The sequence below is a fragment of the Vulpes vulpes genome, chromosome 1 (assembly GCF_048418805.1).
Source record: "Vulpes vulpes isolate BD-2025 chromosome 1, VulVul3, whole genome shotgun sequence".
Classification (NCBI taxonomy): domain Eukaryota; kingdom Metazoa; phylum Chordata; class Mammalia; order Carnivora; family Canidae; genus Vulpes; species Vulpes vulpes.
The window spans coordinates 63478867-63503974 of NC_132780.1; the positions used below are offsets into that span (position 1 = coordinate 63478867).

General features: G+C 36.7%; 1 protein-coding gene across 2 annotated transcripts in view; it reads right to left on the reverse strand.

Moving 5' to 3' along the window:
- Positions 1-25108, reverse strand: part of SLC35F1 (solute carrier family 35 member F1) — a 381287-nt gene that overhangs the window by 125292 nt on the left and 230887 nt on the right. For both annotated transcript variants that reach the window (XM_072765394.1, XM_072765396.1), the window contains exon 2: positions 16882-17057. In XM_072765394.1, coding sequence (XP_072621495.1) covers positions 16882-17057 — 176 coding nt within the window. The remainder of the gene's footprint in view (positions 1-16881; positions 17058-25108) is intronic.

Sequence of the window (25108 nt, forward strand, 5' to 3'; positions counted from 1 at the left end):
CTTTGATGAAATTCCACATTTCTTCATGAGTATTGTTAAGATCATCCACCTGAACTTGGGATTACGATTATAGTTAAGTTCTCGTCTGATAATTCTAACATCTATGACATTGTTAGGTCCACTTCTATTGATTATTTTCTCTCTTGACCATGTGTCACATTTTCTTGCTTCATCCCTTTTTTTATTGCACTCAGGTATTTTGTATATAGTAGCAGTAAGGACTGAATGAAAAACATATTTACTTTCAAAAACAAAGTCCTTTTTCTGTGTTTGGCTGCTTGGCTGTGGGTGGAGTCAACTTGATCACTGAGACGAGGCTTTCCTGCAGCTTCAGTTTGAGTTAGTTCACTACTGACTTAAAATATCTTGAAAGCAGGATCAGTCCTTACCCTTCTTCAGGACTTGAGGTCTGAGTACTGCTGAGATTCTGGAGATTTCTGCACTTTATCTCCAGATACCAACTTTCTGAACCATGAAAAATATACCTTTACTTTGCATTCAGTTGACTACAGTTGGGTTTTTGGGGGAGTTCTCTTTGCTTTCTAGTCCTAGGGTAGACTTCTTGAACTTTTAGAAATCTCTCTCTGCCTGGAACATCTCAGAAGGATTTCTCTCAACTTTTTTGCCAATCCTTGGCATCTGAAAGTCTGGATTGCCTCCAGTTGGTTTCTCTCAGATCTCCCATATTGCTCCTCTCCATTTTCAAAACATGGCTGTCACGCACTTAAGGAGTCTCCACACACATTAGGTAGAATCTTTTAGTTTTGTGCCACCTCTCAGTCTTTGGTATAAATGCCCAGCACTAGGTAAAGACCCATGGAACACAGTCTGGAAGTGTGTATAAAACCGCTCTGTGGCTGAGGTCCTTTAGAATATAATCTGTCACACTACCTCACATGTGCGCATTAATACTTAAAGTTTTGGCTGTTTTTTTCTTGGCTCTCTCTTTGTTGATTCCTTCTCTTGTCACTCTGCAATGGATGAAAGAAACTGAATCTTTTCTGTCTCACAAATGGAATTTTCTAGAATTTTATACATTTAGATTTTTTTTCTTTCTCAGCTTTCTGATGAGTTCAGAAAAAATATATGATTTTATATGTTACTGTTGTTGGAGTGAGGGTGATTGTCCTTTGCAACTAATTATATCCTAAAAGGAAGTCACTATATAATTTTTGATAAGTCAATCTCTCTAAACCTCAGTTTTTTCATATATAAAATGACCTATACAATGCTTAAGTATGTAGTAGCTATATTGTACATTTTCATTTCCTTTCTTTTTCTCCTTTGAGGTAGTACTTGAAATGGCATATAGTGTGTTCATAGAATCAAACAAACTCACTGTGCATTATTTCTTTCTCCCTTCTTTACTTGTGCTCTTCTCTTTATCAAAGATCATCCAAGTTGAATGGATTGACTTTGCACCTATTGTTTCAGAAAATCTTACTCATTCTGAAATATGCAGGTTTTATTCGGAGCTAAGGCTTGAGTATAATAGCTGACATTTAAAAAGCCACATAAATTGAGTATGTCCCTCAAATATCAAATAGATTAACATTTTAATGACATCATCTTTGAGCAAATAAAATGATCAATATAGGTTAATAAACAATTTTTTATTGGATAGTTATCCTCATTGTTTTTCTTCAGCCAAGAAATCTGAGTCAAAGAGATATGAAGCTGACTTGCTTAAGGAAGAAACATATTCATAGTTGAGACCATCTTTCAGTGTAATTTTACTGTCCTGATTTCCACACCAGTCATCTAAATCATATTGCTAATTTACACTGATTTGCAATCCCTGGAACCTACTTGCATGTCACATTCATTGTTTTTTGAAAAAGAGATATGAAGTATATGCATTAAACTCACTTCATTCTTTGAATTGAATATTGATAAAGATGCACAAGAGAGAAGAAAACCAAATGTAAATAACACTGAACCATAGAATAGCCAAAATATATTTAGCTAATGGTCATAATTCTACACTGATACAGGTTAAAAATTCTCTATTTCTCTCCACTCCATTCTTCCCAGGCACGTCTACACTAGTAAACCTTTCCTGGAACCCAAAGTTGGAAAATGCCCAAAGGTTATCCTTCTGCTTTCTAATAAAAAATGATCCTTTTTTTTTGAATGGAGATTCTGATTAAACTCTAGCTAAACTAACTGACTCATGTGCTTTGGTTTACATGATGCCCTAAAGGATTAATACTGATGTCATTTATATGATCACAAGCTGTGTTTACAGCAATAAAGAAAGCTAGGCTTAGGTAATATTAATAGCCCTGCTAATTACACTACTATAAAAGGTTTATGGACGATATAAATTTCTGTATTATTACTTCAATACTCTGGCAGTGGCATTCTTCCAGAGGAACATAACACAAGGCTCATTTGTTTTCCCCTATTTGCACTAATTCATGAGGAGATAAAGACAACAGACTGAGTGAGAGAAAGAAGGAAAGGAGTCCATGGGACTTAGTCTTATACCAAGAACAGACTGGTAAGGGGTCATTATCATTTCATGTTTTTATTTTAGGATTCAAAAGCTATAAACCTTGTCAATAAACATACAAGAGGATGCTCATTTCACTGGTAATTAAGGAAATGAAATTTAAAACAATGAGGTTTTTTCACCTTTTAGATTGACAAAAATATTACCAATAATATCTGATGTTGATAAGGAAGGGGGAAACATACTCTCAAATACCGTTAATAGGCTTTTGAACTGATATTACTTTCTGGAGAGGGGAGATTTAGTGATATTTATCAATATTTAACATGCTCTTGACTCAGTATTTAAGTTTTTAGGAATCTAAACTACAAAGTATTCTTACATATATTTAAAATATATTTACAAGGATGTTTCTTATAAAATGGAGTCTGACATTCAACCAAGTAAACCACCCAGTGGTCCCAAAGTTATTTTATTTTTTTAAGATATTATTTATTTATTCTTGAGAGAAAGAGAGAGAGAGAGAGAGACAGAAACACAGGCAGAGGGAGAAGCAGGCTCCATGCAAGGAGTCTGATGCAGGACTTGATCCTGGGACTCCAGGATCATGCCCTAGGCCGAAGGCAGGTGCTAAACTGTTGAGCCACCCCCTGCCCCCAAAGTTATTTTTTATGAAACTCATACCTAAAATATTAAATTTTTATGTTTTTTTTTACATTTGGATCAATATTTTCACTCCGAAATCCAAAGCAACTTAGTCTGCACTTTAGAAGACACCCTGCTCAGAGAACAATAATTAGAATATTACATCTTTGACTTCCTTTCCTCAAGTCAGCAGGTTAATTGGAAAGTAGGAACAACAACATTCTAGTATCTTGATTTTGAGCTTCTTGAACCTTATTGAAAGATCTTATTTTGGTTCAATGAATAAAGCTGAGAAGTATGTGTTGATTTTGATGGGTATGTAAAAAAAATCACCAGTTCCTTCCCTCAACTATTTTTTTAAAATACTGAATTTGATATAAATAAAAAATAAAGAAGGATTTACATAATTATCCAAAGACTGATTGACTAATGCTCTTTAGCTTAGAACAAAAAAAAAAGTTTTAAAAAAGGGTGTATGAAGTGGTGGCAGGTGTCAGAGAGAGCACAGCTCAGGAATGGTCACAGCAGTTCAGGTAGGAGGCAATAGGTGGCTTAGCTTAGGCATGCTAGAGCAAATGGAGACAGAGAGAGAACATCTGAAAGGCACTCACATAGTATCTGGTACACAGTGGGCTCAATAAATAATTGTGAAATTTAACTGAAGACAACTTTGCATCAGTCAATATATCCCATAACCAAATATAACTTCAACCCCACGATGATGGGAGTTTTCTAAGTTAGTCTGTTAGGTGTGTTTAAACTTTAGCAATGGGAACTGCATAGTTACACAAGGGGATACCTGTGGCTAGAGACACACTTGCTAGGGAGAGATACTCTTTTTCTGGTTTTCAGGTGAAACCATGAATAGATTAGGAATTTTGGTACAAGATTAGTAGGATGCAATAATGGTTTTTTTTTTCAAAGGAATCATAATCATTGCTGCATTTAGTTAGATATTTATCTGTGCCACTTTCTGAAAACAATTGGGACTACTGGATATTGTACATATTGTGAGACTGGTTATCAAAGGCACCATTAATTTCTTCCTCCAGAATACCATGAAATGGTAACCTACCCTGGAGGAGAAGTGATGAATATTTGCTGAACAGAGCATGCTGTACAGTAAGAAAATGAGAAAATGGTCAAAAGCAAGAAGTTGATGTTCTGGTTTTCCTTCCTGCTGCTTCACAGCTGCTAATAGTCCTAATGAGTGGTCCCAGGTTGGTTCTCCCCTGTCAGGTACTGAGATAAAGCTAGTGAGCTTTGATATTCTTTACTGTGTTGTTGCTTTTCACTTTATAACACTAAATTATTGTGGTTTCTAATATTTTACAGGAGTTGTTGAAACTTGAAAGGAGCTTAAGTTCATATAACCAGCAAATGCTGAAAGTACATCCCCAAATGACACATAAAGGGTAAAAGGGCTTCCTAAATGGATAAAGCTGAAAAAGGAAAAGACAGTTTGCCACTACCCAAAGGGGTCACCAGCCAGGCAAAGTGACAGAGACCTGTGATCCATATACAGCTGCTTATAAGAGGACAGGACAACTTTGAGAGTCTTGGAAGTCACTAATAATCATGAGATTAGCCAACTGCTCTAGCTCATAGAAGCTTAGCAGCCAAGAAGTCACCACAGCTAAGTCTAAATAAAGGACGGATGATATCTGTGCTGTATTCTCTTGGAACAACAGTGTAGGTGGGTGGTACGGGGACTGGAGGAACAACTGATGTTCTTTTAGTGTAAAGTCAGGATTCTAGAACAAAGGGTATGTGCATGGGTCAAGAGGAGGCCACAAAATAGCAACGTATTGATTATAACTGCTTGTAATAAAGTCTTCTGTTGTGAATAATTGGGAAAGGGAAGACTGGCAGCCGATGGAGAAAAGAGTCATGGAAATAGATGACAGAAGAGAAGCAAATTCTTTTATATGAAGATGTGGTGGAGAGGAGGGAAACTGAGGCCCTCACATTGGGCCTCCTGCAATTACAGGGACTCTTTCCTAGTCACTCTCCTCTCCTTGCCTTAGAAGGAGTGGAAGAAAGGAGATCATTTTTACTCAGTGAGGCATCCTTCACACCTGGTAGTACAGTGCCTAAAAGAGGAAGGCCCTCAAAAAACATTTGCTGAATACATGAATGGAATAATAGATGGATGAATACATGAAGGAAGAAATGTGCGACTGAGGAAGGCAAGAGAAATTAAATTTAGGTAAGAGATATTTGAGCAAGATGTAATAAGGTCAGAGCCTTCTAGAAGGTCCTGTATGAAGTAAACATGGGCAGAACTAAAACTATAAAACTCAGTAGGCTGAGGAGCAGTTGCATCCTTGGCTTGTATCAGGCTGACTCCTTTTGTTGAGAGACACTTTGAGTATAGGAACACACTTTCCTGGTGTGTATCTAAATTACTAAGCATATCTGAGGCCAGTTATCTAACAGAAACTAGGAGTTGGGATCTATTAAGTTTCCATATAGTAAATAACTTGCAATTTTTAACAGTGCAGAGACCTGTACATTTATGCCACTTACATAAGATCTGCCCACACATTTCTGTTAAAAAGAAGTTACCAAGTTCCTTAACTTTATTTTTAGAAGTTGAGTTCTTTGTTTGCTTCTGAATGATCTAACTTAGTTTCTTTTAGTTTGACAAAAGTTTAAAATCAATGGCTTGCTTAAAGCTGTGCTATAATGGCCCTGAATTTAACACAGCACAGCTGGAAATTTCGACCTCAGCGAATGACATCTACTAAGCCGAAAGTCGAAATATGCTTTTAGGTACAGAACCAGATGCTTTGAATTTGGTGAGACCCTGGTAGTCCATTGAGTTTGTCTGTGACATGCTCTTCCTGCTGAAAGATGGGTGAATGAGAGCTCCATGATCTTGACGGCATGGCCTTCCCTTCTTTTCAGCGAGAGGATGACACACTGGTGGCCATTTCACTGGCTATGGAGCCCCCAGAGCTTTGTGCTCTCTCAGGGCATTTTACAGCTCTTTTTCATCTTGGATTATTTTTATTTTTTTTCCTCTCCCCACCCTGATTTTATTTTTCAACTTTAAAATAGAACAAATGTTCCTACCTGTCAAAAAATGGGAGCAAGATTCCTTTTAATGAGCTCATTCAAGGACAATTCTTGTTTGTGTCATAGTTCATTAGTATGACTGATCTCTGCTTATAGATTTTTGTACTATGGCTTCCATTGAAACGCCCTTAAAAGGTACATGCTGCTCACTGTTTATTCCAAATAACTAGTGAGATTTGGGATTCTGATTATAATATAGTGACACCCCCCCCCCGCTCCCTCCCCCTCAGGAATACATCTGAAGAATTCCTACTGTTGTAATGATAGGTCTTCTAAAGCATCTATGGCCATTACCCAAGAACTGATTCCTTGCTGGAAATTATCTTGGACAGAAATGCCATCCCTTCTTGGCTTTGGTCAAACCACACTTCTTTGTCCTCAACTTCTCCAGCTGGCATATGCCTTGGTCAGCAGGCCAAATAGGAATGTGATTTTCCCAGCTGCTTTGGATCTGTTTTGCTTTCCATATGCATATTTAGTTGGTTGCAGTTCACAGATGCATTCTGTGTGTGTTGTGGAAGAAAAAACATTCAGGGAAAAAGGTAATCAAACGTAGTTTGCAACATACAGATCTTAATTGGTGTCTTTGTGCTTCCAAACCTTTTCTTGAGCAAAGAATAGTAACTTGGAGTAGTAATTTGCAGGCATGGCTTAAACCGAATCTGGATCTTCTCTGTAATATCTAAATTTGTAGTGACAGTTGTGTCTCAGTAAAGTGAATGAGAATGTTTCTCTTACCATTTCCTCCCTTTTTGTATCAGTTATGATTACAAAAGTAGGAAAAAGCTGGGCAAAGAGAGGAAATGGGAGAAGAGAAAGGAAACATACATACACACAAGAGGAAAAGAAAGGGTGGGATACAATTTTGCCTTGAGATTTTATGGTCAAAAATAAAGCTGTAGAGCAAAGAACTCTTTTATTTCTGGGGACAAGCACTGACCTAGGGAATTGTTCTTTTGATTCTTCCTTTGGCAATGCTCCCTTCCCTTTTAGGATCTTTTATAGTTTGGGTGCAGCAATGCCTGAAAGTTGAAGGGTGGCTCTGGCTCTCTCTGGACAGATTCTGGGTGCTCACTGCTCCCCTTGGCTTGGCTTTCTTAGGCAAAAGACCCCCCACTGTACACCCTGGGAGACAAGGACTTGGGCTAGTGCATTTCAGAATGAGTCATGTGCCAATGTAATAATTCTATCAGTGAGTTCCCTGACTCATATTGGCCACCACAATGGTGAGGACACATCTAAAATGTCTCTTCTTTTTGATCTTTCTATGAATCATATCAGTGCCTACTGTGACATCCAGTGACGAGTTAAGGAGAAGACAACTGCTGGAATATGGCTAATGAATTTCAGGGTCCTCATGGTGGAATGTATTCAAATTAAGGGTTACATGTGTAAAATCCGACCTGGTAGGGAGGAGAATCAATATTTATTATGTCAATCTAATGCCGATGATGGCAGATCATATGCATTCAATACTTCTATATGCCTGACCTTGTGCTACAAGCTTTCCATATATCACCTTATTTAGTCCACAGGAAATCTGTGAGGCAGTTGCTATTATTACCTTGACATATGAAATGAAGAAAAACAACCCAGAAATGTTATGGAAACTTACTGAAATGACACAATGGCTCTTAAATTTGGATTGAATTAATAAACAGAAAAAGTCCACATCCTAATTGTTTAAAATTATATTTTAATTTAGTATACTTAAGTAGTGTTCCTAAATATGGTTCTTAAACATAAATATTTTAGACATGGCTAATTAGAGACTTTAAGGTAAAAAAGTAACATCTATGTTACTTTATAGAAATGTCAAATAGTAAAATAAAAAGTAGTCAGAAACATAAATTCTGATCATGTTCTCTCTCTTTTTTTTTTAAATATTTTATTTATTTATTCAAGAGAGACACAGAAAGAGAGGCAGAGACACAGGGAGAGGGAGAAGCAGGCTCCAAGCAGGGAGCCTGACGTGGGACTCGATCCTGGGACTCCAGGATCACGCCCTGGGCCAAAGGCAGATGTCCCATCATGTTCTCTTTTATTTGCAAGGCATTTCCTTTATGTTTTTCCTCTTATAGGTCACTGAAGGGGCCCAGTCATTCCAACTTGTAGTCAGAACCCACCATTTGCAAATACCACATTTAAATTTGGTGAGTTATATGATCTTCTTTCTGGTCCTCAAAAATCTCAGAAGTGAAAATCACTGAAACCAGATACTCAAAAAATGCATAGACAGGGAATTCTGATCTAAAGTAACCACAATGTAATTCTAATCCTGTGAAGGAAAAAAAAAATGTTTGCTTCATTTTTTTTCCCCTGCAAAACTCATGTAGCAGACTGCAATAGTGTCTACAGGATGGCTAACTGCTGAGTCTTTGATTTAATGAAAACTTAGGGAAAGCAATTCAACTCACTGCAGGGACTGCTTTGTTCTTCCATTATGATTCTTTTTTAATGAGAAAGATGATTGTAAGGATAAGCTCTATTCCTCTGAATTTTTACACTAATTACATACAAAGCACTATTTTGGCAGAAGGGGACTTATCTCCTTCAGGCAATACAGTTATCATCTTGTAACCACCCTTCAATCTCCCACATGAACACTGAAGCTTCGTGCCAAGAATGAGTGTTGCTCTATGCCAGCTCTCAGCATGGATAGGTGAATGCTTAAAGATTTCCCAAATTAACAGTCAACAAGGACTCCAGATAAGACAGAGAGACAATCCATCCTCCAAGCTTGTAAGCTGTTTGGAATGAAAGAATTCACTTAAGGCCATCCCTTAAGTGAAGCATTTGGCATGGGGAATGAGGGACGGTCTGATGTATAGTGTGTGTGTGCATGTGTGTATGTTTATATAAAGATTCATTAAGAAGACAAGAAAGCGTTGCATATGTCATTTTTCTTTAATCTAAAGATGATTTAAGTGATATTGAAAGTTCTGTGTAAGGTATCAGTCTATTTGAGATTCATCCACTTTAGCACAAATGGGACATGCTCTGTTGGATACTCTTCACTTTGATTAAGACTGTGGAAGACTTGATTTGGTGCAGATTCACTCTGTAAGCACTGCATATGTATGGAGTGTTTGTGTTTTTCACGTTATTTAATGGATTATAAACTTGATAAATAATAGTTCATGTCAATAAGCAAGGTCCTTGGAGTAGGTTTTTTTTTTCTTGGAAACTATATTCATTCTTGTAGTCTAAAAGCATGTCATATGAAGTGGGAAGTTTTAATTGTGACTTCCTAATATCCATAAGGGACTGAGGGAATAGCTACTATAGTTTCCCTGTTGGAAACTCTGAGCCTAATGAGACATTATTTTAACACGGTAATAATAGAGAGATAATAGACAATTAACTCTTTTTTTTTTTTTTTTGCCTTTGGTCAGGTGTATTAAAGTATAATTTACATGTGATAAAATCCATCTCTTCTAGTGTAGAGCTTGAAGAGTTTTAACAAATATATACAGCCCTGTAACCTCTACAACAATCCAGATCTATAGAACATTTCCATTACCCTGAAAGTTCCCTTGTGCTCCTTTGCAGTCAATCTGTCTCACTTCCAGGCTCTGGCAACCACATATCTATTTCCTCACCTTATAGTTTTGCCTTTTGCAGAACATCACATTATAATTCAGTATATAATTACATAGTATGAAAGCTTTCATGTCTGGCTTCTTGAACTTAGCATAATGCTTTTGAGATTATTCCGTATCGTTGCATGTATCAGTAGCTTATTCTTCTTTATGGCTGAGTGGTACTCCCTTGTATGAATTCACCGCAATGTTTTTATCCTTTCACAAATTGGTAAGCAGTTGGGTTGTTTACAGTTTTTGGCTATTATGAATAAAGCTGCAATGGACATTTGTATAGAGTTCTCTGTGTGGACATCATGTTCTCATTTCTCTTAGAAGAGTATGACTGATGGGTCATATGGTAGGTGTATGTTTAACTTTATGAGAAATTGCTAAGCTATTTTCCAAAGTGGTGATATCATTTTGCATTCCAAGCAGCAGTCCATGGGAGTTTCAGTTACTCCATATGCTGGCAGACTGTTTCAGTAGAATTGGACTCTAGTTTTCTCTTGTGATTTTGTCTAATAATTTCCTGGTATGGTTTGTGTATATTCCCCTTTTGCCCATGCCCCATGTTTTCTTCTCCCGTCCCCAACAACATAAGCATAATTCCCATGGAGTGTCTACTAAGGATTCATCTGAGTACCTCAATTCCTGAACTACAACCTTCCTATACTATGGAGGCTAGAACTTTGCAATCATACTTAAATAAAAACAAAGGCAACTTAACAAGGAATAGGAATGGAGGTTTGCCAGGTAATTTCCCACAAGGGAGAATTTTTAAGAGGCTCCCATGAATATTACCTCACCAGACATAGGTAAGTGACAATAATATTTCCACCCACAACTCTCAAGGTTGTTATAATTCAGTATTTACACTTGCCAAGTGCTTTCTTATACTGGTAATCCACTAACAGTCCTCCTCAGTGACTTAGTCAAGGTTATCCAGAGAGCTGGAAACTGAGCTTTGTGTGAGCATAACTTGGGCTTTTGCTCTGAGAAAATCTTGGATCCTGCTTTAACTCTTTTCACTGCTCTGGCTGTGTTTTCCAACTTCCAATGGTACGGGTCAAAGAACATTCTAAGAAAGGCAAGGCGCAAAGATTCACAGAGGATTTTTAAAAAAAGGATCAGTTTCTTAAGTCATACTTAAAAAAAATAAGATCAACTTAATTTAGAAAATAGAAAAGGATTATTTTAAATCACAGTGACTAGTGGACTCTTTAAAATTACATATCCAGATAATATAATAACCAGGATTTTAAAGAAGGATTGAATTTCATAGGAGGACTATCTCAGTAGAATCTAAATATAGTATATGATTAACAGAACTTGGGAGACAAGATCTTCAAGGGGCCTCTAGGATCTGATAGATACCTAAGTTTCCAAGATGCCATTGTAGCTTCTGAGAGGTCTATATTATTTTACCTGAAGTCCTACATTTCTTCTATTTACATGGATATTTTTAATCTTGCAACATTGGTAATTGAGAATTTAGCCTATGTAATTGTATGTAAGAGGTGCAGTGTTTCTGCAGAGAACAAATATGAAGCTTGTCTAGTGTGGTAAGAGGTAGCAATTATTTACTGATTAATGTTTCCCTAGCTACCACCAAAAGGAGAAATGCTTTTTTGGCATAAATTCTGAGAAGAGCATTCATTGAAAATGCTGAGGGCTATGGTACCGGACCATTGGGCTATGAGTTGCATCTAGCTGTTGTGTGCAGGCAAAGCTGTCATTTTTATGTATTTCTCTCATTTTATGTATTACTCTCTCCCTGTCCTGCCCTACTTGAGTGCCCTGGGTAGGAAAATGTTGATGGTGGGTAGGGCAGGCAGGGAGAGTGAGTGCTTAAAATGACTGAAAAGAGTTCATGGCCTCCCCACTTATAACTGAAATTTGAACTAGGATTTCTGTCTTCTGGAGTTTAATGCTCAAAATGAGGGTATTTTCATGAAGAGTATATCTTGTGTTTACTTTTCAGTATTTTCTCTTTAGAAAAAATCAAGGGGATTACACATGGTGATGTGTTTAGAGTGCTCTGTTAGTACTCTTAGAAACCTGTTTCATTTTCATGCTAACACAAAGAAATATATAAATGACTCAGTAAATACTTTAATGTCCATGTTTCAAGAATTTGCTGAAAAGCAAAATATATACACTACCCATCAAATTGCTTTTAGCTGGAAGCTTGTCTTTTATTTAAAATTGGAAGAGTTTATAAAAATATATTTCAATGAAAAAGCAAAACTTCTAGAATGAGTCACCAGGAATATATCTAATGAAGATCAATGGTGACATTTTATTTTCTTTCCAGGGTCTGTATATGAAATGAAGCAGACACTTCCTTATTTGTTCTTTCATTACCGATACCCATTTCTTTTTTATCACCATGCCTTAAGGAGGAAAACAAAGATTGAAAGGCTTTTATTTTCCCCTCAGCATCCTGCCTTTGCCCCACAATCTTTTCCTCCTCTATCACGGAGTAAACTGTGAATGGAAAAATAAAGAGGAATTAGGAACACAAGAACTGAGAAAAACTGGCAGATGAAGAAAAAACTAATGTTTAAAAACTATGGTTTATCTATACTCAGAAGTTAAAAATTGTCAGGAGAGGAACCATGGGTATCTATTATTTAAGAACTGCTGAAACTAGTTCTGGGAAGCAGCAGGATTCTTATAATAATTGATAAAAGAAGTTTATGGGCAAAAAGTGTGATGACATATCTTTTTCTTGATATCCTATCTTCACTTTTGTTTTTAATAGGCTGTCACATTTCTTGTTTCTACAACATAAATGCAAGAACTGGCTGGGCTTCAGTTAGACCCCACCCTGTTCTTTCTTCTTGTTTAGAGTCTTTGCCTTTTGTTTTTCTCTGCTTCCTGATTTCAGCTAGCATTACATGGAATTTTAAGAAAAAAAGTAGATATGAGGAAGAATCTTTTGAGAATTTTCTAGGCAAATCCATAAGTTTTTGGAAGTTTCACTGTACTTTTGTAGTTATATTCTTGTGAAACAATAGGAAAAAATATATATTGGTCTCTGCCCCCAGTTTGTGGCACAGAGCTCCTACAACTCTTATAATTTCCCAAAGTAGTAAGAGTACGTAGAGTACATCATCTTTATATCCCAATATCTGGTCTGAGACCTTGATTCCTGACATAGTACTCCTAAATCGCTTGGAGTTTCCAGGTTACGTAGAGTACATCATCTTTATATCCCAATATCTGGTCTGAGACCTTGATTCCTGACATAGTACTCCTAAATCGCTTGGAGTTTCCAGGGTGATGGCAATGTCTTTTGTCCTAATGAGGTGACTTTTGGTGGGTTCCAGGATAAGGACTGGTTACCACAAAGTCCAAGCTATGATTAGAAATGTGGAATTCTCAGTCTCACCTGTTAATTCTCTGGAGAAGGGGGAGGGGCTACAAATGGAGTTAATGATCAATCATGCCTATATAATGAACTTTCCATAAAAATCTCTGAAGTAGAGGATTCAGAAAACTTCAGGGTTGATGAACACATAGAGGTGCAGAAAGAGTGGCGTTCCCAGAGAGGTATGGAAACTCTGTGCCTCTTCCCACATACTTTGCCCTACTCATGTCTTTCATCTGGATGTTCACTATATTATTTAACATATCCTTTTATAATAAACTGATAAACAGTAAGTAGACCATTTTCCTGAGTCCTGTGAACCACTCCAGCAAGTAATTAATCAAACCCCAGAAGGAAGTCCTAGGAGTCTCTGATTTACAGTCTATCAGTCAGAAGCAGAGGTTACAACCCAGACCGCAATTGGCATCTGAAGTGAAAGGGGCAGTCATATGAGACTTAGTTCTTAGCCTGTGGGATCTTATGCTAGCTATGCCTAGGAAGACAGTGTCAGAACTGAGTTCAAGTGTAGGACAACCAGCTCGTGCCACAGAATTGCTTGGTATGAAAAAACCACATATCTGGTGACAAAAGTGTTCTAAGTGTGATACAAGTGTGAGATAAAAGTGTGATAGTGTGAGAGTAAAGGAAAGATACACAGGAAGAGAGCTGAGCTTTTCTTTATAATTCCTGAAGCCCTACTACCTACATACAGCATGAGTTTGGATTTCAGACATTACTTCAATGAGTACATTTTATTTGCCTGAATAATTTCTTAAAAAATGGTTACTATTAACCCATCGAAGTATTGGCTAAATTCTCAGCGGAACTACTTGTTTGAAGTACGTTTTTTCCCCCTGTAAAGTTGTACTACTGAGGTTCTTTGTTATGAACAGCAAAATCTTTTTGAATTTTAGAACTATCCGGAATAAAAACATAGCATCAATCAATGAAAGGGTTAGATTTAAGCCTGTTCAACAAGATACACATTTCTTAAGGAGGATGGTGGTCAAATTTTTGTAGGAACCAATTAATAATTAGGGACAATTCAGAACTCCAGCTTGAACTGGAGTTATATTGGAATTTCTATTGGAATCTGTTGTTTCAAAGTCTTTGGTCACTGGTTCAGTGCAAATCTGGTAAAGAGAAGGCAGTTTAACTTTGAAGTCCAATGTCCACAAGGCTTTTGTCATGTCACCAGGAACACTTCTGAAGAGCTTCTGGGATTTATCACATTCTATTCACATGTGACAATTATAACCTTTTAGAAGTTGTACAGTTAAAATGAGAAAGAAATATTTGTTTAAAAAATGCTCCGGAGACTAACTTCCTGCAGTTAAGGTGGCCTAAGGTAATGTCAAATTAAATGGTGGCTTGGCAGGATAGGTGACGTCTGCTCTGGGAGAACTGGAAAGACAGTAATTTTGCTCAGTCCTAATCTGCAGGCCTCTGGGAGGAGTGGTCAGGAAGCACCAGGAAAGGGGAAGGAATCGTGACTATGAGAGCACTTCCCCTGCACACACCAGACTTTCCATCCTCTCATCCTCTTTGCTCTGCTGTTCATTCCCTCTCAAATCTTGAGGTACACAATGAAAGAGATTATTATATCTCTAGAACATAGTACTGAATCAGCCTATACAAAATTAATGTAATTACTATGTTGATTTCCAGATGTTAGCTTAATGCCAGCCTATTAAAACTTCTAAAGATGAAGATTAAAACAAACATTCTGAGTAAACACCCACATAAAGACATGTCAAGTGAATCTAGTGATAATCTGAGGGAATGGCAGAAATGTCCAGAGAGGGCATCTTAGAAATTGAATCTCTCTATCACTGACTGGGATAAACAGAATTTTCCAGGCGCTCCTCAATCTTGTTTCCAAAGAGCCTCCAAATTTCTTGTCCTAGTCCCTGGTCTTTTGTCAGCTGTGCTCTCTCCCGTTACCCTGTATCCCCATATCTGGGACTATATCCTCTTAACTTCATTGCTGTGCCTCAATAGACCTTGCACCAGGGCTGGTTTCTTATTCAGGGTTTTAAAATTCAAGCAAAACCCCTTCCTTTTATTCAAAAGTATCTTCTTTTCCTCCTGCTGCCTTCCCTAGGACCTACATGGGATACAGGGAGTCCAGAGAGGCACAGGCAGGCAAAGGAACTGGTGTCCTAATTTATAAAATTTTGGGTAATAATACTTATTTCCTTGGACTGAAGGAATAAGAGAGATAACTTACATACATAGTGTCTGGCATATTATAGAATCTTGATAAAAGGTATTGTTGTAAATGTTAGGTCTTTTGCTACATTTAGTTTTCAAAGCTTTACTGACTGAAATTTTCTCTCTCTTTCTTAGAATGACTCGATTTTATTTTTTTCCTCATGAAGGTTTTTGTTAAATCTCTGGATTCCTGGAAAGTAAGATGGACAAGAACCCATTAGTGAGGACTAATTACAGGTCACCATCTCATGGCCTAGACTATTTAGTCCTAAAAATCGGAGAAGATAAATTCACCACTTTCCTGTGAGTTTTGTGGGCTTTCTTTTTGGCATTTGTAGTGTTCAAACTATTAGCTTCCAGATCATGCTGAGGAAATATAGCTGAGACTCAATGTCTACAACTTTTGTAGTCTGAGTTTTGCATTGAAATTTTATTCTTAAATTAATTATGTCTACTGTGGTTAAACTTTAAGAAACAAACACCAATAATACAATTTTTTGAGAAGTAAATGAAACTAGCTTTTCCAATACTTTAAACAAATCCAAAGTTAAACTGGAATTCAGTCCCAATGGAATAAAATCTAGTTTTGGACACATTGTTTTAATTAAGCAATATTATTCTGGATGACCATTTAAATAATTAGAGTAAAAATGAGATACTTGATACAGTTCTTACAAAGTTTCAGAGAAGTATGACTGTTAGGATTGATGAATAAAGCTATTCATGTATCCTTATTTATTATTCAGGTATATAAGTGTCTTTAAACCTATTAATGATTATTTTTCAATGCATATTTCACAGCCAACAGCTCCTAGAGGCGAACTGTTGGCTATTTCTGAGCCAGGGAAAAGAGTTTTTATACCAGAGTCAGCATTATAGTCATAAGTTTCTGAATTACACTCCCCAGAGATACATCCCAAGGATTTCAACTTCAGTTGCCAATTAAAAAGTTTTTCTTGTATTGATTCTTGGAGGACTTCTTTTCTTGCTTTAGCTATTTTAAATTTAGACAGAAGATCTCACCTGACCATTTGTGGTAGTTTTCTTTCCTTTTTTCCCCTTTATTATTATGAGAGTTGTTTGTGTTTACTATATTTATGTTTCTTGTGACACTTTCCTAAAGAATATACATTTGTCTATAATTCCCTTGGATTTCTCAGGACCAGCATTAGTGAGGACAGATGTTCCAGGCCTTTCCAGCATCCAGGGAAGCACTCTATTTAGATTCACTGAGGGGTACAAGGAATGTTAACAGAAATTCAGATAGTGAGCAATTGTACATTTTGCCTATACATGCATTTCCTACTTCCCGCTGAATTCACACAATTTATGCTTCTTTGTGATTTATTTGTTCATTCTGTTTGCTTTATTACTGCAAAATAGAAAAGTGAGATTTGAGGTCTTGAATTGTCTTATGATGCTGTATGTGAAAAAAAGTTAATTTAGTCATGGCTCATCATGCTTCTAGATGTTTGTAAAAAATAAATTGAGCTATATTCCAAGCTACATATGCATTTTTGCATGCTTACCTTGTCTGACAGCTAGTGTGGTGGTATAGACCAAGAAGAGAAGGATGTAATTGAGGAAACTCTGAAAGACTGGTGTATTGGCATGGAAATCTTCTGACAGGTACTTGCTGGTCAAGCCAATTCCACAAATAAGAAGAGATAACACCTGGCCCAGAGCCACAGAGATTAACATCTCCCTGAAAAATAAAGAGAAACAGCAAAGATCAGCAGGAAGTCCATTAAAACACTAACAGTTAAAATTTATTGGGCACTTGCACCAGTCACTAAGTTCAATGCAATAAGTAGTACTTTTTTTCATCCATCACAGCAATCCTACAAGCAAGGTGCAATTATTAGTGAGGTTTTATAGAGGGAAAAAAAAACAAAGTTTAGAGGAGTTAAGGAATTTGCTCACTGTCACATAACTAGGAAATGGCAAAGCTGGGATTTGAGACCAAATCTCTCCAAGTAATCCTGGCTTCTAGCCATGGCACTCTGGAGCCTGTGGGGGGAAATTAACCTCATCCCTGATGCCCACCATCGCGTTCATTAAGCATTCAGAAACCTGAGAGAACACCGGCACACTGACAAAGAAGCACTATATTGTAATCTTATCCTCAGGTTCTCATTCCAATAAAGACAGACTCTTTTTTTTTTTTTTTAAAGACTGAAATCTTGGATCCAGGAACACTTAGGGGAAGGGGATGTACAAACCCCAACAATCCAGAGGGACCATCTCCTTTCCATTTCCAGATTTTGGATCATAATTTGCTCTAGCAAGCACTAATAAGCACTGATCTCTGCTCCTCTACACAAGTTACAATCGCTTGCACAGTAAAACTGCTATTTGTGAAGGAAATTTAGTTACTGAGGTGGTATAATAAAACATTTCAAATTCTGTAAATATTTTCTGTGGCTTTTTCATAGGCATTGTCGACCACTGTAGTAGGGACTAAAGGCCAGAGTCAAGGGGTTCACTTTGCAGAGAAATAAAGTGCCCATATGGGTTTTATGATCATATAAACCTGCATCGTCTGACTCAGGAAGAACCCCTGGAAATAAAGCAGGCTTTTGCCTTCCCCAAAAGTCCCATCTGACTTTCCTGCTTTATTTTTAGAAACAGAAATGTAAAATAAGCAAGCAGTAGTATTTCTAAACAAAAAGCATTAGTCAGAGGACTTGCAATGTTACATATTTCCTCCCCCACAGCCATGTGAACCCATCTTTCTGGAAGGGGCACAGAGTCCTGAGCAGGTATCTGCATCATGTCTTGCTTAAAAAAAAAAAAAAAGAAAGAAAGAAAGAAAAGGCATCCTTCACATTTTGGTCATTCCATTTGTTTCCATGGGAGGAAAATTGTGGCAAGACATGAGGGCTTTCTTTCATGAGATTAACCTGTAAAATGCTGGTAGAAGCTTCTCACTGGTTGCTTTGTTTACAGGTATTGGCCCTGACCCCTGAATTCAATCTTTATCAAGGAACGAGAGATATTTTAAAACACATATGTTTAAAATGTCAGCCTGCTGCTTAAAATCCTATAATGGTACCCCATAAAATACAGTGATCTAGAAGGCCTGTAGGTACATCGTCTACACAGATGGCTGCCAACATTTCCTCCTATCCCTGTGCGTTCATGCTGTTCCTCTCATCTATTTCTCCTTTTCTAACTCAGTTTATCTTGTGACTTACTTTGACCAACTATGTAGGGGAAAGGATGTCATGTGACCTTTGGGCTAATCCATAAGAAGCTCTGTAGCTTCCATTTTTTTGCTCTCTTCAGATACAGCTTCCATGTAAAGAACTCAGGCAACTGACTATTGAGAGGCCACATGAAAAGAAAAAGAGACTCAGCCAATAACACCCCAGCTGAAGCACCAGACATGTGAGTGAGGATCCTGGATTCTCCTGCCCCAGTGGAGCAGTACCAGCCTGTGCCACATGGAACAGAGATAAGCCATTCCCAGAGATGGCTGCCCAACTGAAGAATTATGAGAAACAATCAATGGCTGTTATTTTAGGGCATGACATTTGCAGTGGTTAGTTATGGAGCCAACAGGTAACTGAAAACAAGGCCCCAACTGCCCTCCCTTCACTCTCATTACCTCTAGAGCTTTACCTTCTGCCTTCCCCATGAAGCCAGAGCTCCAGTCTACAGAGCTACTTACACCTCAACAATGAGTCATGTTCTTCTTTGCTGGCATTCCTTTGCATTTGTTATTATTATTCTAGAATGTTCATCCTGCCTTGATCTATCTGATTCCTATTCATCTTTTAAGGTTTGGCTTAGATGTTACCCCCTTTAAGAAGTCTTACCTGTCCTCTTTTCCCTGGGATGTTTCTCCTTTACATCTCTAGCATTGTATTATAATTACTGATTTTACCCCCTTTTATCTTCTGCCAGACTGTCAAGTCTGTATGATGTGCTTCACTGTATCTATAGCTGGGCAATACCATTCAGGGGAAGAAGAAAATGAAGGAATTCAAAAACAGTGCAGAGATAGGCCTAGGCAACCCTGAGTAGTTTTACTGAATTGAAAGGTGATAAAAAAGAAAGGCAGAGGTAAAGAGAAGTACTAGAATTACACATACAAGGGAATATTATTCAGCTATTAGAAATGACAAATACCCACCATTTACTTCAATGTGGATGGAACTGGAGGGTATTATGCTGAGTGAAGTAAGTAAAATGGGGAGAAGGACAATCATTATATGGTTTCACTCATACGGGGAATATAAGAAATAGTGAAAGGGATTATAGAGGAAAGGAGGGAAAATGAGTGGGAAATATCAAAGAGGGTGACAAACCATGAGAGACTCCTCTAACTCTGGGAAATGAACAAGAGGTAGTGGAAGGGGGGATGGGGTGAATGGATTGAGGGAGGCACTTGATGGGATGAGTACTGGGTGTTATGCTATATGTTGGCAAATTGAACTCCAATAAAAAATTATACAAATTAAAAAAACGGTTTTAAGTCACACTAACAGAAGTGTGATATTCACTAACAAAAATCATGATAAGGATCTGGTTTTAGTGGAAAGATAACAAACATTTTTGGTATATTGAATTTGAGCTGCCAGATGAACTTCCAAATGATCCAGCAGTATTAGAAACAAGAGATAAGAATTGGATAGGGAGATCAACCAGGAGATAAATATGCAGAAGTGACACACCTAAGAGTGATGAGTAAAGTAGTAGAAATGGATGATTATCACCAAGGAAGGGAGAGAGAATAAGAGGGCCTAGGAAAAATCCTTGAGGAATCCCCAGATTGGGGTTAAGGGAGAAAGAAGAGGCACATCATTGGAGTCAGGAGTGTTTAGAAGGCTAAGGGCAAAATCAGGATAGTTTTTGCTATCAGGGAAACCAAGGAAGCAGAGACTGTCAAGGGAGGAGGTGGTTGTGATATTGAATGTTGCTAAGAGGGTAGAGAGAATGAGGACTGAGGGAAGATAATTTGTAGTCACTACTAGCTTTTGAAAGACCAGTTTTGGCAGAGTGGAGAGTACCAGAGCAATACTGGTATCATGGAAACCAAGGGAACAGAGAATTTCACAGAGGGAATAGTTAGCTGTGATAAGTAGGCATGAAGTGGTAAGATAAAAAAGTGTTGACTTTGAAGAGTTTTGAATTCTTCAAAGAGCTCTTTGAAGAAGTTTGATCTAGTCACCACAAAACACCATCATTACAATAATAGCTAAGATAATAATGTATAAAATGATTTAAAAATTTTACTTAAAGTAGATTCATGATTATCCTCTCACTGGGTCATTCTTGATTACTTGCATAATAAGTTATGTCCTTAAGTGGAAGAGAAATGGGGAGAGTTACAACTAATTGGTTGCTCCCAATGCTGAGAATGTCCACTGGAAAAAAATGGGTATGGAGTAAATCTCCTTGGGAAAGAAGGTCGAAAACATGCTAATTCCTACAGTAGCTTCAATTACAACATGGTATTCAAAACCTTGGCAATATCCTATACCTTTCTTGAACAAAATCAAGCCACCAAAAATGACTGATTACTCACATAAGAGAATAGAATTTTAGTCCTTCTGATGTATATGTACCAATATACTATAAAACAGCCATCTATACGTCAGGCACTATATATGCATGGATGAAAAAGAAATGGTCCTTGTCTTTGGGGAGCTACTAACTGAGATTTTGGAGCTGAGTTCCCAAATAACTTACTACAAAATGAGGCCGGTTAAGGTGAAATAACAATAATAATTCATATTTAATAAGTTCTCACTCTATGCCAAGTCCTGGGCTTAATCTTACATATACTATCTTATTTAATCCTCATAATAACCTACAAGGCAGGTACTACTTTTGTATTTATTTCTTATAGAAATGTGCTGACTCATTGTGGGCACATTCTGAAAGCTTATGGTGCAATGAATCTGCTTACCAGATATTAATCTACTTTCTGGAGTTTTAAAAATATAGTATTGATTACATTAGTGACCGTTTAAATTCAAAGAGACTAAAGCAGTAGTCTCTTAATACAGAATACTGGAAGACCAAAATATTTAGAAATCTGTTTTCCAAATATTTTATACCTATCTACTGTATTTATCATTATACATTCACAGTATATATTTCTACTAATTTATACTATATAACTGTATAAATAAATATGCAAATATTTAGATGTTTTACAGATACACATGTATATACTATAAATCAAATTAATAAAAATTATCTCAAAAATAATTTTTTATTACCTAATAAATGTCAGATATTATACTAGACACAGAATAGTATGATGACTAGTATGATGAATAAGCATGTGCACAGATGCTAAGGAACTCAGTTTCAAGTAGGAACAGAGCTGGCTACATAACTACAGGTCCTAGTGAAAAATGACAATGTAGGGCCCTTTGTTCAAAAAGAGGAACTAAAGTGATTATAGGTACACACAAAAGGTTCTCCCTCTCAACTTGTCTGGTTTCTTTTTTTTTTTTTTTAATCTCGTTACTTTTTTACCCCTTTCACCTGTTTCTCCCAACCCCCAATCTCCACAGCTCTGACAATGACCAATATGTTCTATTTATCTATCTGCTTGTTTTTTTAATAAGAAAAAAAATGGAGTGATATTTAATGTTGCTTAGAGAAGAGAGAGAATGAGGACTGATGGAAGATAATTTGTAGTCACTGCTAGTCTTTGAAAGACCAGTTTTGGTAGAGTGGAGAGTACCAGAGCAATATAAAAGAGATCATACAGTATCTGTCTTTCTCTGTCAGACTTATTTCATTAGCATAATGCCTTTTAGATCCATCTATGTTGTTGCAAATGGCAAGAATTCATTCTTTTTATGGCTGAATAATAATATACACACCACCCTATATGCACCACAATTTCTGGATCCACTCATTAATTGATGGATTATGGTTGTTTCCATATCTTGGCTATTGTAAATAACACTGCAACAAACACGAATATGGGGGTGCAGAAATCTTTTCTAGTTAGTGTTTTTATTTTCTTCAGATAAATACCCAAAAGTGGAATTGCTGAATCATATGGTAGTTCTATTTTTAATTTGTTTGAAAGCTTCCATACTGTTTTCCATAGTGGCTGCACCAATTTACATTACAACTAATAGTACAGAGAGGTTTCCTCTTTTCCACATCTTTGCCAACACTTATTTTTTTACTTTTTTTATAATAACCATTCCAATAGGTTGTGCGGTGATATATCATTGTGGTTTTGATTTGCATTTCCCTGATAATGATGCCAAACATCTTTTCATGTACCTTTTGGCCATCTTTATGTCTTTGGAAAAGTGTATATTTTGATCCTCTGTCCTTTTTAAAATTGGATTGTTTGTACATTTGTCATTGAGTTTGTTTATTTTGTTTTTGTTTTGGGCATCGGCTTGTATGAATTCTTTATATATTTTGGATATTAGCCCCTTATCATATCCATGATTTGCAAATATTTTCTCTCATTTAGTAGTTGTTTTCATTTTGTTGATATTTTTATTTGTTGTGTGGAAGCTTTTTAGTATAATGTAGTCTCACTCCTTTTTGCTTTTGCTGCTTCTGCTTTTGGTGTCAGGTTGAAAAAAATCATCACCAAGACCTATGTTTTCCTCTAGGAGTTTTATGGTTTCAGGATATATGTTCAAGGCTTTAATGGATTTTGAGCTAATTTTTGTATGAGATAGTGGTCAAATTTCATTCTTTTACATTTGGCTGTCCAATTTTCCCAGCACCATTTATTGAAGAGATTGCCCTTTCCCCATTGTATATTCTTGGCTCCTTTGTTATATATTAATTGACCATATATGCATTGATTTATTTCCGGGCTTTCTATTCTGTTCCACTGATCTATGTATTTGTTTTTATGCCAACACTATACCTTGTTAATTACTATAGCTTTGTAATAGTTTTAAATCAGGAAGCATGATGCCTCTAGCCTTGTTCTTTCTCCAGATTGCTTTGGCTATTGGTTTTGTTTTTGTTTTTGGTTTTGGTTCTATACAAATTTTAAAAATATTCATTCCATTTCTTTGAAAAATATCATTGGAATTTTGATAGGGAATGTATCGCACCTGTAGATTGCCTTGGACCGTATGAACATTTTAACAATACTTCCAACCCATGAGCACAAAATACCTTTCCATTTATGTCTTCTTCTTCAATTTCATTAACGTCTTATAGTTTTCAATACAAGTCTCTCAACTCTTTGGTCAAGTTTATTCCTAAGTATTTTATTGTTTTTGATGCAACTGTGAATGAGATTGTTTTCTTTAATCCCTGCTAGTTTGTTACTAATATAAAGAAATGCAACAGATATCCGAGTATTGATTTTGTAGCCTGCAACTTTACTGAACTCCTTTATTAGTTGCAACAGTTTTTGATGTAGTTTTTAATGTTTTCTGTATATAATATTGTTATCTGCAAATAATGACAGTTTTACTTCTTCTTTTCTTTTCTTTTTTTTAAGATTTTACTTATTTATTCATGAGAGACACACAGAGAGAGGCAGAGACAGCAGAGGGAGAAGCAGGCTCCATGCAGGAGGTCCAATGGACTCCATCTCTGGACTCCGGGATCACACCCTGAGCCAAAGGCAGATGCTCAACCGCTGAGCCACCCAGGGATTCATTTTATTTCTTTTCTTGACTAATTACTTTGGCTAGGACTTCCAATACTGTGTTGAATAAAAGTGGCGAGAATAGGTATCCTTATCTTGTTCTTCATCTTAGAAGAAATTCTTTTAGCTTTTCACCATACAGTATGATGTTAGCTATGGGCTTGTCACATATGGATTTTATTTTTTTTTTATTTAATTTTAATTTTTTTAAAGATTTATTTATTTATTTATTTATTTATTTATTTATTTATTTATGAGAGAGAGAGAGAGAGAGAGAGGCAGAGACACAGGAGGAGGGAAAAGCAGGCTCCATGCCGGGAGCCCGATGTGGGACTCGATCCCGGAACTCCAGGATCGCGCCCTGGGCCAAAGGCAGGTGCCAAACCGCTGAGCCACCCAGGGATCCCCACATATGGATCTTATTATGTTGATGATACCCACTTTGTTTTTGTCGTAAAGGTATGTTTTTGTTTACAGCTTTTATCATAAAAAGGATGCTGAATTTTGTCTAATTCTTTTTCTGCATCAATTAAGATGATCATATGATTTTTTTCCTTCATTTTGTTAATGTGGTATATCACAATGACTGATTTTCAGGTGTTGAGCCATCCCTGAATCCCTGGAATAAATCCCACTTGATCATAGTGTATGATCTTTTTAATGTATTGTTAAATTTGGTTTGCTAACATTTTGTTGAGGATTTCCACATGTATGTTAATCAGGGATATTGGCCCTTTTTTTTTTTTTTTCTTGTATGTCCTTGTCTGGTTTGATATGAAGATAATGCTGCCTTCATAAAATGAGTTTGGAAGAGTTCCCTCCTCTTCTATTTTTTTGGAAGAGCTTGAGTAAGGGTTGGTTTAATTCTTCTTTGAATGTTTAATTCAATTTACCAGTGAGGCCATCTGGTCCTGGACTTTTGTTTATTGGGAGGTTTTTGATTACTGATTCAATGTCCTTACTAGTAATTGTCTTGTTCAGATTTTCTATTTCATCATGATTCAGTCTTGGTAGGGTATATGTTACTAGGAATTTATCCAGTGTTCTAGTTTGTCCAATTTGTTGGCACATAATTGTTCACAGCAGTCTCTTTGATCCTTTGTATTTCTGTGGTATCACTTATAAAATATCTTTCATGTCTAACTTTA